General features: G+C 49.3%; 1 protein-coding gene across 1 annotated transcript in view; it reads left to right on the forward strand.

The window, feature by feature from the left end:
• Window positions 1-11,961, forward strand: part of camta1a (calmodulin binding transcription activator 1a) — a 247,302-nt gene extending 235,341 nt beyond the window's left edge. The window contains exons 12-24 of the mRNA XM_068744294.1: window positions 4,650-4,846; window positions 4,962-5,158; window positions 5,234-5,312; window positions 5,422-5,770; window positions 5,878-6,353; window positions 6,890-7,068; window positions 7,344-7,587; window positions 8,256-8,327; window positions 8,748-8,768; window positions 8,844-9,043; window positions 9,760-9,834; window positions 10,147-10,177; window positions 11,929-11,961. Coding sequence (XP_068600395.1) covers window positions 4,650-4,846; window positions 4,962-5,158; window positions 5,234-5,312; window positions 5,422-5,770; window positions 5,878-6,353; window positions 6,890-7,068; window positions 7,344-7,587; window positions 8,256-8,327; window positions 8,748-8,768; window positions 8,844-9,043; window positions 9,760-9,834; window positions 10,147-10,177; window positions 11,929-11,961 — 2,153 coding nt within the window. The remainder of the gene's footprint in view (window positions 1-4,649; window positions 4,847-4,961; window positions 5,159-5,233; window positions 5,313-5,421; window positions 5,771-5,877; window positions 6,354-6,889; window positions 7,069-7,343; window positions 7,588-8,255; window positions 8,328-8,747; window positions 8,769-8,843; window positions 9,044-9,759; window positions 9,835-10,146; window positions 10,178-11,928) is intronic.
• The last annotated feature ends 963 nt before the right edge of the window (window positions 11,962-12,924 follow it).

Here is a 12,924-nt window from a genome sequence, read left to right on the forward strand (position 1 = left end):
TAGGCTAATAGGTAGCGAATGATGTGTAACTGTTATAGTGTCTATGAAATATCACACCGCCCGGCTCTCTGAGACAAAGACCCAACATTACATCACTCCACTGGTGTGATCGCGGCTGACACTAACTCATGGTGTGTGCTCTTGGCCTTTTACCTTCAGTGTGGCGCGATTGATCTATTCCCGCATTCAGACTGTACTCGTCTTCACCTTTATTGCTGGGCAAATGCCAGTAGGATAAGAGCCGCATCAACTTGGTGGTGGAATAGAAAAGCGTCGTGACCTTTTGTGTACAGCTGTTTAGCGTCTGCATGCGATTGAGAACGAGTTCTTTGCGGGACGGAATCGATCGACTGACGCTCCGTAATGGATTTTCCACGTGTTGCTGCTGTAAAGGAAGGGAGTCTTGCTGTCTTTAACTCGCATTGCACGAGGAATCCCTTCTGTTGTGTACTAGATTGTAGATTGTCCATGAAAGCTTTAAAAAAAATTAAACGATATTTGCAAAATTTTAATATAATTTTAAGTTTGAAACAGCAGTGAGAGGAAAATATACTTTAATCTGTCACTAAAATGACAGATTGAAACAAAATCTGTTTGAATCTCCAGTTGTAAGAATTAGTTATTGTCTGTGTGGAATCTTCATGTAAGAGGATTGTTCTAATTATTCTACATCTGAGGCGAATTGAAAACTCCAATAACACAAAAGTGTGGATAGATTGACAACCTGTCCGTCCCCCCCGTGGCCCTGAACAGGTTAATTCATATAGCAGGTGGATGGATGGATGGAAGGATGGATGGAAGGATGGATGGATGGATGGATGGATGGAAGGCAACCTCAAATAGATTTTATGCATGAAGAAGGGCCAATGATTAACATGCCTTCATCACGTATTATTCATTCTGGGCAATGAAGCTATTCTGTCATCACTTTGCTAAGAAGAACCGGAACGCTTGACAGAGGAAAACCGCAAGCGGTCATTACTCTGTCAAAGTAAAGTCTGCCTTTAATCAACAGGCAGCTCTGTGTTCCAGCTGCGAGGGCTGCTGCCAGATGGCCTGGCCCCTTCCCCTGCTCGGGCTCAAATGGCAGCCCCCCCCCCCGCCAGTCATCTCTGAGATCCAAAGGGACGCCGCCCTCGGCTCTTCCTGCCGGGTCACATAAGAATTTGACGGGCTGCTAGAGAGCTAATGACGTCCAGCACCAAACTTAACTGGTGCGAACACGACTAAAGGTTCAGAAGTGAGAAGAAGTTTGCTTCATTAACTACCCCACTCCTGTCTTTTATTTAAATCCGGTCCTCCCCCTGCAGTCCTCTGTCTCCCCTCATCCTTCGCCGGATGTCAATAAACAGCCCCGTCCTTCCTCCTTTTATCAGCCTTGTCTCACAAGGAGCTGGTTCCACGTCCCGGAGATGAGATGGATGACACGGTCTTGGGCTGGAGGTCTTGCGTTAGTTAAAACCCAGCGCACATCTTATTGGTCTCTCTGCAGTCTGCTGCTCCCGGAGGACTCGGGTGTCCTTTAAGGGAAGCGACAGCGTAGCCACAAAAGCGATCCCAAGCTAAGGAACGCTACCGACTCCCCACAGCAGTTGTGAGACGTTTCTCATGCAGCCCAGCTTCTCGGCCTGATTGGCTGGACCGGGGGGGGGGGGGGGGTCACGGGCCAAAGTCCGGCACTTCCCATGAAGACAACACTTGCCTGTTTATTCTAACGCCTGCTGGCACGTGACAAATTAGTAATTAGAGTTATCAGTCATAGAAATGTGGCACCTCTTGTCACGGAGGGTTTCATGGGTGTTTGTTCACATGATCGGTTTGTGGCGTTCCTTTTTCATCCGTGGCAACTTCATTAAAAGATACCGAGTTGTGGTTCTCCCCCCCCCCCCCTCGCTTCTCTGGGGGAGACGACTCAGGCCGTCATTGAGGAACATCTTTGTTCCAGAAAGTCCAAAAACGACGGAGAACCGACGGAGCATGACAATAAGCGGACTGCTCTCTGTTGTGTTTTAGATCTAACTCAGATGGGCGACCTTAAAGAGGGCCTGCAGGAGAAGCCATCACCTGAACCTGGACCCGTCTGCAGAAACATGAGCTAGCACTAGAAGGCGTGTTGATGTTACGGCGGCTGTGTGTTTACCGTGTGACTGATCAACGTTCCATTCAGGCGCTCTTGACTTAATGAGCGCTGGTCTGCCTCTGCTTATTTTTTTTTATTTTATTTTTTTTTTAATAGCATGTCACAGTCTGCCCTGAATGTGTGCGAGTGACCACGTCTGCTGTCACGCGCCGTCACAAGGGAGTAAACCGGGGAGTGGGAGGGCGTTCACGGCGTCACCGTGTTGTTACGGCTGTGGTTGGCTGCTCGCTTTCCGTGCCTCCGCCCTCCCGCTCGTCTCCACCCACATCCTCCCTCTGCAGTGGACGTGCATCGCATTTGGAGCAGCAGGCAGCAGGTGGGGATGACATCATCTGCACTGCAGCACACTGCAGCACTGGGTCTGAACAAAGACATGTCGGCCTACCGCTAACTATCCTCTCTCTCTCTCTCGCTCTCTCTCTCTCTCTGCCTATATCTCTCCCTTCATGTCAGCCAGCGGGAGAAGGAGAGTGAGAGGATGGGAGAGTGAGGCCGGTTGTGACGCCGTGACCTTTCTCACCCCTCTCACTCCCCTCCTGACACGAGCACCTCAGTCTTGAACGGGCTCTCGACTCCTCGGCTGACCCGATTCAACAAGTCTCATAAGGATTCCGCGTTCGGAGACGGCTAGATTCGTTAGCGATCCGCCGATCTGACAGCAGGCCTGTGTCGACGGCCTCCATCACACACGGGAATTGAACGGAGAGACCTCAGCGTCGTCCTGCTAGCCCATTATTCACGGTGCTTCTTGCTATCACCGAGAGCAGTCATTTACCAGACGGTGACATTATGTTTTTCCTGTCCAGTAATAGCAGTTGCTTGACCTCTTTTACGGCGGCTCACAGGAGGCCTGGCTGTGACATTAGCGCTCTGCGGAGCCCTGAGCTATGACTGCCAAGATATCGTATAGTGCAAATGTCACCAGGTCGTGCTGTGAAGGCTCCCCACTTACAATCATTAGCTCCCTGCTTGCAGCATCGGTGCTGAGAAAAGAGAGTAGGCCAAGTACACAAACGCACGGCAAAGGAAGATTTATGGACTCGATTTATTTCATTGTTTGCCTTTCTGCCTCTTTCCTTTTTTTGGGGGGGGTCGGAGCTTTGAGTCCGTCTCCTCCCCCTTCATCAATAAGCCAATAGCACGCAAGCAGACCATACACATGCAGCCATGTTCCTGTCGCCTAGTTACCGCTCGGCAGCAGGTTGCCACAGAAACGGCCTCATAGTGGCTAAATGGGGAATGCTAATGCAGTCTTCCGTACTCCCTGCTGCAGTGGGCTCTCTGTGCCCATCCCATTCCACTGTCTGTACACAGCATACTTCATGTGTATGTGTTTATGGCTTCATAAATATACACAACGACAAGTGTTTGTTTTTTTTGCTGGTGTGCAGGTGTGTGTTTGTTCGCGGTCCCTAAATGTCTCTAAGCCTCTTATTCCAACAGGTTTAAATCCCAGTGTTTATTTGTTATCAGTGCGATCAAAGTGTCAGTCAGTGTTGGGATTTTTACCGTGCCTTCAGGAGTTGCCCCCCCATCACACTAGGGTATTGAATTATGCAGCATGTTCTATATGTCTGAGAGAAAAATGGCTTCTCTTGTTCCGAGACTGAAAACCGGAGCGGAAAGCTTTGTTTTTATTTAAGGTTATACACGTAATGTCAGAGGATAAAAAGCAACCAAACAGCTTGCCAAGTCCTCCACACCCCCATCCGTCCATCCTGATGTGTGGAAACGCTGACATTTCAAGGACTAGGGATAGGTGAACGTTGTGATTGATTTTTGTCACGGTGGCTTCAGGTCCTCCTACCATCCACGCTCACGGAGCAGCGGATGGGATGAGGCTCCTTAGCCGTAATAAAGTGTGCTCAGTCAGCTGGAGAGTCTTCAACTGTACCCCCCCCCCCCCCACCCTTGAACAAGTCTCAAGTCCTTTCCAAAGGGTGGACACATTTTACATGCCCACGCTCATTGGCCCATCAGTCATCCTGTATTAGCCTGATGGGGCTGGGTTTGAGTGGTGTGGGAGAAATGGCAGCAGGAGTCCAGTGATTGCAGCCATTAGCGGATGATTAATGGCCTTTAAAGGTTATTTTAGTAAAGCCAATTGTTTTGGTGAAGTCGGTGATTGATGCCATTGTTTTCATTCGCATTACGGAGAGATTAATAACGGTTATAAGATTTTTATGGGTTAACAGATGAAAGTGGGATATTGAAGCCGACGGCTATGCAGTATTTAAAAAAATATAGACTTGTGCCTTTCTCAAAATTGTTGATCGCACGCCTCGTGGTGTTCTGTCCCAAGTCACTGCGACAGCGTTACGGCTGCTCAGAGCAACGTAGAGTATTTGGTGCAGCATGTGGTGCACGCTGTGTGATCGTTTGTCTTGTCAGTTTGTGCTGGTCATAGCAAAGATGGATACTCTTCTTTTTTTTTCTTTTCTTTTCTTTTTTTGCATACCGGATGCTGTTTTTGCGCTGACGTATTTTCTGTGTCCCACTGTTTGAACAGATAACCAGTTCAGAATGTCTATCCTGGAGCGCTTGGAGCAAATGGAAAGGAGGATGGCGGAGATGGCCAGTCACCAGCAGCCAAGCAGCGGAGGGAGTGGCGGAGCTGGGGGAGGAGCAGGGGGAGGCGGAGGCGGAGGCGGAGGTGGAGGTGGAGGAGGAGGAGGTGGCGGTGGGGGCAACAACAGCCAGTCACAGGTAAAAAAAAAAAGAAAAAAAGCTGCCACACGCAACCCAAACGACCCAAACGTCATTCATGAGGCACATAAATGAGTGTTGGACGCGAACTCATGTCTGCTCGTCTTCACGCCAGTGCCTGGCCGGCCAGATGCAGGCCAGCAGCTCCTTCGAGAGCCGAGTCGTGGTGGTCTGCGAGAAGATGATGAGCAGAGCGTGCTGGGCGAAGTCGAAACATTTAATCCACTCCAAGACCTTCAGAGGAATGACCCTCCTCCACCTGGCTGCAGGCCAAGGCTACGCGACCCTCATCCAGACACTCATCAAGTGGCGGTGAGCGAATCGTATCCTGGGCGCCGTTGTTTTTAACTGCAGCGAGATCCTAATTGTCTCCTTTCTTCCACCCAGCACCAAGCATGCCGACAGTATTGATTTGGAGTTGGAAGTTGATCCTCTCAACGTGGATCACTTCTCCTGCACACCTCTGGTAAGAGCGCTCAGCTTGACCTGAACCTGCGTTTCATCTGTTTCTTTAGCCTGAAATTTGGTAATTTTACTTCTGTTTGTTGCTTTTTTCCCGCCTCCTTCCCATCCAGATGTGGGCGTGTGCGCTGGGTCACCTGGAGGCGGCGGTGGTCCTGTATAAATGGGACAAACGAGCCCTAGTTATCCCAGATTCCCTGGGACGTCTGCCCCTTTCTATCGCCCGATCTCGAGGTCACACCAAATTAGCCGAATGCCTGGAGCAGCTGCAGAGGGAGGAACAGCAGCCGCCGGCCCCTCTGCCACCCACGACTCGCATGTCTTTCTCCCCGACCCCTGACACCCCCACCACAGACAGCTGGATGGTCAGCTGGGCGAACAATAGCGTGGTAGCTCCCAGTGGCAAGAAAGGGTGTCCTGCTGCCACATCAACAGCATCCAGCGCTACAAACCTGAACCCAGGCCAGTGCAGCTCTCTTCCGCCTCTGTTACTGCATGTAAAAGAACTGATCTATGCTTGCCTTCATATTGCTTGGCTAACATGTTCCTCGTTTTGGCTGTTGATGCAGACCTACGGAGGCCGAGGTCCGAGCCCTCCAACTACTACAGCAGCGAGGGCCAAAGAGATCTTCCTCTGGCTAAAAAGCATAAACCCAATCCCGAACTGTTTCAGGCCCGGCCCGACAAGGCCGTGTCTGTTCCTCTGAGCCTGGAGCAACAACAGCTCCACAAGCTGTCCTCTACCCCCAAGAGCCTGTCCTCAGAGGGCCTGAGCTCAGACAAGGGCCTCTCTACAGGAGGCAGCACGGGGGCGGCCAGATGGACGTCCAGGGAGAGCTTCTCCGGCAGCAGCTTGGGAAAGAAGGCGCTGGGGGTAAGTGGAAGCAGCAGCCTGGGGAAGGAGAGGCTGGCCAACCGGTTACGTCAGCGGGAGCAGCTCGGCATGCTGGTGATGGCGGACAGGGAAATGGCTGACTCGGATCTGCTATCCTACCGGGAAGATCTGGAGAACCAGGACTGTCTCACGCAGATGGACGACCTACAGGTGAGAGTTTAAAAAGAATGCAGCTGTATTCAGGCTGCAAAGTACGCAGAACTTCAAGTACTTTAGGAAAAGGGGTAATAAAAAAGGAAATAAGAAGTCTTACTACTGTCAAAGCATTAGAAATATTCTTCTTATGTTGCGTATACTGTCAGGGGGAGTATGCAGTACAGATATTTGTCACTAGAAAAGCAAGCGGCGTAAGATGAGATTTAAATCGGACATAGCGGCACCGTGCCGCCTCTTTATGGGCCTCCTCTGCATGGGCCAGGCCAAACTGGTTCTCTATGACGATCACTGCATAATAAAGTCTCTGTATTGATGCACTTGCTAAGCCAAGAAATTATTCAAAGCATCCATCTCAGTCTAACTCAGAGACTAATGGACGAAGAGCTGGATTCGGTATTTTAGCCGGCAACAGTATCACTAATCGCTGCGTTTAGGCCGACGTCGTTGCCGCGGGGCCAAACAGTTCAAAGCCAGGTAGTCGGTAAATCACATAGACATTAAGAGGCTCTTCGTTCGTCCCACCAAAACAGGTGAACATGATGACTCTGGCGGAGCACATCATTGAAGCAACGCCAGAGAGAATCAAACGGGAGACCTTCACCGCTGCAGAGTCTGCACCCTTGGACACGTCCGGCGTCGGAAACACCATGAACTGGCTGGCCAACTACCTGGGAGACGTGGAGCAGCTGCCGAGCATCATCCACCTACGGTAAGAGGCGCTGGGGGGGGTTTGTTACACGATCGTGCAAACATTTCACAGGTTTGCTGAGGAGGAAATGTGTGGACGTAAATAAGAAAATAAATACACCCTTTGTATTAGAATTGTTAAATGGCACAGGAATTTGGCACACAGTGTAAAAATGTGAAAACATGTCATTCATGTGTATTTACTGTGTATATTCGACGCCGCTTTTGACGTTTATCCACCTCCTGCTGCTTCGCCTCACACTAAATATCCACGCACGCGTCCCGTTCCTTCTTCAGGTCCCTGTATAACGAGCCGCTGACGCCGTCTTCCAACCCCAGCCTCAGCCCCGGGGCGTCTCCGCTGAGGGACGGCCCCCAGGAGAGGCCCACGCTCCCGTCCCCGGCCGACTGGAGCGAGTTCATCAACGCCTCCAACAGCAAGGTGGAGCGAGACCTGGCCCAGCTGACTCTGTCGGACCCCGAGCAGAGAGAGCTGTATGAGGCCGCCCGCCTAGTCCAGACTGCCTTCCGCAAGTACAAGGTAACAGGCCCGGTGCTCGGGCGCCGCGCGCTGCGTGTGCTGCGTGTGCTGCGTGTGCTGCAGGCCGCGGCGACGGGGCTGCGCTGTCGGGCCGGTGTTATCAGGAGGTTATGGAGCGGTGTCCAGGGGTTCAGGGTTGTGATTCATTAATGCCTTTCATCCGGGAATATACTGTCTCTAATCATGCTTAATATTACTCATATGTCGGTCTGATTCTGGGTCACGACATAAACCGGATTCTCGCGCTGTGGTTTCAGCGTGGGAAGCTGCCTTGAGCATGGCCTTGCACAGAGGAGCGGCTGCGCTGCCGATCAGACGCAGTCCAGCGTCTGTCCTCCTCCCTGTTTGTCTGTTTCTCTTTCTCAGTTAGGCGTATGGCGCCCGCTGTTGCCTGTTATTTACTGCATATGCCCCCTCCCACCCGTCAACACGCCACCCACGCTACATTAAAGGAGCTTTCACATGGCAAACTGTTCGCTGTCATTTGCAGTCATCTGTTATGCCTGTTTACCAGCTGGTGCTGAAGTGGACCTCTTTCCTGGGGAGGCCAGTTCACCTGGTCGGGGGGGGGGGGGGCCTTCACATGCCGGGGGCCACAGACTTGACCGAGCCAATATCCTCCGTGGTGAAGCACGGGTTCTGATTTATGCCGCTTTGCTTTCCAACAGGGGCGGCCGCTCCGAGAGCAACAGGAAGTAGCAGCCGCTGTCATTCAACGATGCTACAAGAAATACAAACAGGTAGGAGCCGCAGAGGCTTCGTCCGCGCCGTGGTCACGTTGGACAAATGTGTGTGTCGACGTGTTCCAGTGTAACTGGGCGAGGCAAGGTTATGCTATAAATCAAGGCAAGGGTGCTTCGCAGGATAATAAAATTCTGCAAAGGTGAAGAATTTAAAAGCATCAGCGATTCCCTGAGAGACGAGGTTTCAGTCATGTAGTGGTAAAAGTTCAAGGATCGTAAAGTCGTCCTTACTGGAAATGTAATTGATTTGAAACGTTAAAAAAAAAAAAAGCTGTTTCGTATCTACATCAAGAGGATTGGGAGCAGTTTATCAGTGTGGACATCTGAACACTCAAGGACTGAAGCCTCTCGGCTTGATTTAAATTATAATTACAGTGTGTGCACCGGTCATAATGCTTTCCTTCTTTTTCCTGCAAGCTAACATGGATAGCCTTGAAGGTAAATGTTTCCCACCACCAGCAGCTGATTTCGTTGCTCAGTCGAGCTGACGTCATGTTTTGTTCTTCTTGGCAGTATGCACTTTATAAGAAGATGACGCAGGCCGCCATCCTTATCCAGAGTAAATTCCGCAGCTACCACCAACAAAAGAAGTTCCAGCAGAGCAGGCAGGCGGCTGTGCTCATTCAGCAATACTACCGCAGCTACAAGGAGTTTGGCCGGCTGAAGCCCCGCCACCACGGGGCTGCTTCTGCCCTGGTGCAGCACAAACTGAGGTAGACACCCAGACAGTGTCGTCCCGTAAAGTGGCTCAGTGGTCCAGATTGGATGTCAGGTATTTGCAGAGAGAAAGAAACAGGGGGAAGGTTTTGTCACCCAGGGGCCCAAAAAAAGTGAGTCCCGAGTCAGCGGGGTCCCGGACAGCCTCCGAGAGTAATGGTGGTTAGCATTTTTACCTGATAATAACTAGAAATACAGCCGTCCCTCGCTATATCACGGCCCGCTTTCCGCAGACTCACTGTATCGCGTGATTTTCCGCTATTTCACGGGATTCTGCGGTACGTGTAAATGTTTACATTTCCATTATTCTATTGATAAAATAATAGTTTTCTAGCCTAAGACAAATAAAACAGTAAGAAAAACATTTTTTAAACACGTGTTACAACACATATACATTATTGTAACATATAGAATACAGTACCAGTATGGTACTGTATTAAGTTTTTGAAATAGGCACTACTGTTACTGTATTAGAATAAAAAAAAGTTGGGTTGATAACTGTGCAGGGAGGGGTCACAAAGGTCAACATGCATGTAAAATAATCAAATAAACATGGTGTTGCATCCTGGAACCCAACACGATAAATGAGGGACGACTGTACGTGTTTTTTTTTTATCAGAAGCATACTGAGTGACATGTCTTTTCGGGGGGGGGGGGGGGGGGGGGGGTTGCTCTACAAACCATGAACCTCGTCTCTTTTTGTGCTTTGTAGAGGTAGTCTGCTCACAAAGAGGCAGGATCAGGCCGCCAGGAAGATCATGAGGTTCCTGCGCCGCTGCCGCCACAGGTAGACCCCCTGAACCCGACTCACCTGCATAACTTCATGCCGGCTTGACATCGTGTCCAGATTCTAGGGTTTGAGGGTTGGTTGAGTCCCGTCGAGCTAATCAGTAAGAGCCACAAGCTGCCACTAACGTCCTGATCTTGTCCATCGCTCAGATGTCCCTTCTACCCTTTGTCTTGTGTTTAAATGTCTTTATTGGACAAATTGGGTTTGTAATGTTGCAGCTAAGCCTCGGCCCCCTACCTTGCGGACCCCCCTACCCTTTCACAGTGCCTACTGTGTGCTAATAGCTATTGTTTTGCTGTTTATGCCAAGCCCCTTGATGGACCATAGACTGTTCAAACGGGTGAGTGCAGCCTCAGCAACTCAGTTCGTGCCCCTCTCTCTCTCTCTCTCTCTCTCTCTCTCTTTCTGTCTATTCTCTATGCCTCTCTCTCTTTCTCTTATCTCCCTCTCTGTCTCCTTAATAATACAATTATCCCCTCCTGAGGTCTCGGCCTTGGCATTCTCGAGCTCCCTCCCTCCCTCTCATTTCCTCTTCTTCTTCTTCTTCTTCCTCTCCCACCCCTCTATCCTTCCTCCCTCCCTCCCCCCCCCCCCCCCCCCCCCTCTCCATCACTGTTGCTTGATGCCTGCTTGCATGAAGGCTGCCGACCGGAGCCACAGGTGGACTGAGAAGCTCAGATTTAGGGCTGCAGAACCTATTTCAAACTAACAAGATGCTTCTGAATGACACAATAGCAGCAACGATTAACACACAGACTCGCTTTATCTCTGTCTTTCTCTCCTTGGAAACTTCTTTTTGTTCATGATTGTTGTTTTGTTTTTTTGTTTTGTTCATTTGTGTGTGTGTGTTCATGCAGATAGGCAGTTTGAGAAACCAGAAAAGCTTTTTTCAGTCATGTTTTCTTCTGCTGCATGTGAAGTGGTGACGACTACGGGCCTTGCTCTTCTAATTCGAGGCATGCTGTGGGCACGCTGTTTCTCAGCCTGTTGTTTGTCTGGCTGGCTGGCTGGCTGGCTGTTTAACCTGTTTCTAGCCACTTGACAGACCGAGAGGGAGATTTAACCCCTCAATTTAAAACTGTGTCAATCTGTAGCCTCTGATTTTCCAAAACCGGAAGACCTTCAGAACATCCTGTAAGGCCTTTACAGATATACGGATAATTACTGAATCTTGAGCTAATTTTCCAAACCTCAAATCTGGTGCTGTGCTCGTGGTAGACTTGTTCAGCTTGGGTTCAGAAGCTGTGATGGGTCACAGCAAATAACAAACAAACAATGTGCTCCTCCACCCGTTGAGATGACAATGCAGAGCGTTAATGGATTTGTACCTCCAGGGAGAACTTGAGGCCAGCAGGAGAGGATGCAACACGCACACACACACACACACGTGTCTAACCACGCATCGACAGCGTTTGCCTCTTCAATGCATAAATGCTGCAGCAGTTACTGTCTGCTATGAATCATGGCAGAGCCGATGTTTGAGTTGTTTAGATGTCTTTCCTGACTTCTCGAAGACGTGAAGTCATCTTTATTCATTGAATTAGAGAAAAGTATGAAAAGAAAACCAGCAAAATGTGCTGGAACTATTAAAGTAAAAGTACTCATCGTGCAGCAAAATGTCAGGGCTCGATGCTGTGTGTGTGTGTGTGTGTGTGTAGATTATACACCACTATACCGTTTGATCCAGGGCTCGTTGATCAGACATCGTCCTTCAGTTTATCACAAACATTTGAAATGATCTGAAGTTTTTATCCTAAAAGAAACGAGAGAAACTAGAAACTGCCAGTCAAATGTAGGGAAATAAAACAAAGGCGGTTCAGTTTGCCAGTTTGAAATGAATAAATCCGTTTGGGAATATTGTCCTTTGACATTTCGTGATGTCATTTCTCGGATTGACCTTTTCTGACAGGGCATGTTGTCCCGATTCTGTATCTGTCCTGTGTTCGTTCCCATCCTGACCAACTTCTGTCTTCGCAGCGCGGCGATGTGAGCTGCTTGGTGTTGTTGTGTGATGGCTGCGTGCTGAGCGGTGTGACGCTGGTAGGCCCGTGTCTGTCTTCTGTTCACGCCCCGTGTCTCTCTGTCTTCCAGGGTGAAAGAATTGAAAAGGGCCAAGGAACATGAGACCCCTCAGAAGAGCCCGCTTGCGATGTGACATCACTCTCCTGACTCCTCTTCTTTTTCTTTTCGTTTGCACCCGAGACATTTTACACATGAAATTGAAAAAGAAATATCAATGCAAGCGCTGTAATTATTACTACTGCAGCAGTGTTAGTGGTTCAGCTAATATTCCACATATGACAGCATTTTTTCCACATATCTCTTCTTTCCACTGACTTGATTTTGGTCGGGAAGTGGCGACTTCTACTGGATTACAAACTAAATGGGACGGGGTGGGTGGGGTGCAGAACATTTGCTTCCTGGCATATTTTTTTGCACTTTTTCATGGATTGCAATTTGGATTGTGAAGGAAGCGAACGTCAGACTCGTCTTAGGAGGTCTGTCTCATGTGGAGGACCTGAAGGAACAGAAACGAAGGCTGCTGCAGAGGATCTCCTGGGAATGGGAGAGACCATGCGGAAGCACTCCGGGCTCTAATTGTGTTTCATAATTATCTTTTTTTTTTTCTTTTTTTTTTTAATGACCAATCAAATCACTTGAATGATTTTTTTATCCTCTCCTCACCTTCTATCCTCTGTTGTAGGTGACACACTATTCAGTGTAGCTCCTCCTGCCCCGCTATCGATCTACCCGGAGAGGGCGGAGCTACAAAGAATGTAGGCGGGATATAACCATGATGGAGGAATAGATATTTCTGTTATGCCATCTCTTATCAAACCCCCTATAAAACCCCTATGCTTTATAGTATATATTGTCACTTTATTACTTGACTTTGTTGCATACTGTCCAATGTATTGGTTCCATCATGTCCGATGTATTGGTGATCCGTATCTTCCGAATCTATGTTGTTGACTCTTACCGAGAACAAATGCATGACTTCTTGGTTCTTGGCTTGGTCTTTGCTTGTGTGCTAATGGTCTAGTCTTTCAGCCTATCCTCTGGTTTTCTATTTGTTTCCATCCTCTG

This window comes from Brachionichthys hirsutus, chromosome 2, assembly GCF_040956055.1.
Source record: "Brachionichthys hirsutus isolate HB-005 chromosome 2, CSIRO-AGI_Bhir_v1, whole genome shotgun sequence".
Taxonomy (NCBI): domain Eukaryota; kingdom Metazoa; phylum Chordata; class Actinopteri; order Lophiiformes; family Brachionichthyidae; genus Brachionichthys; species Brachionichthys hirsutus.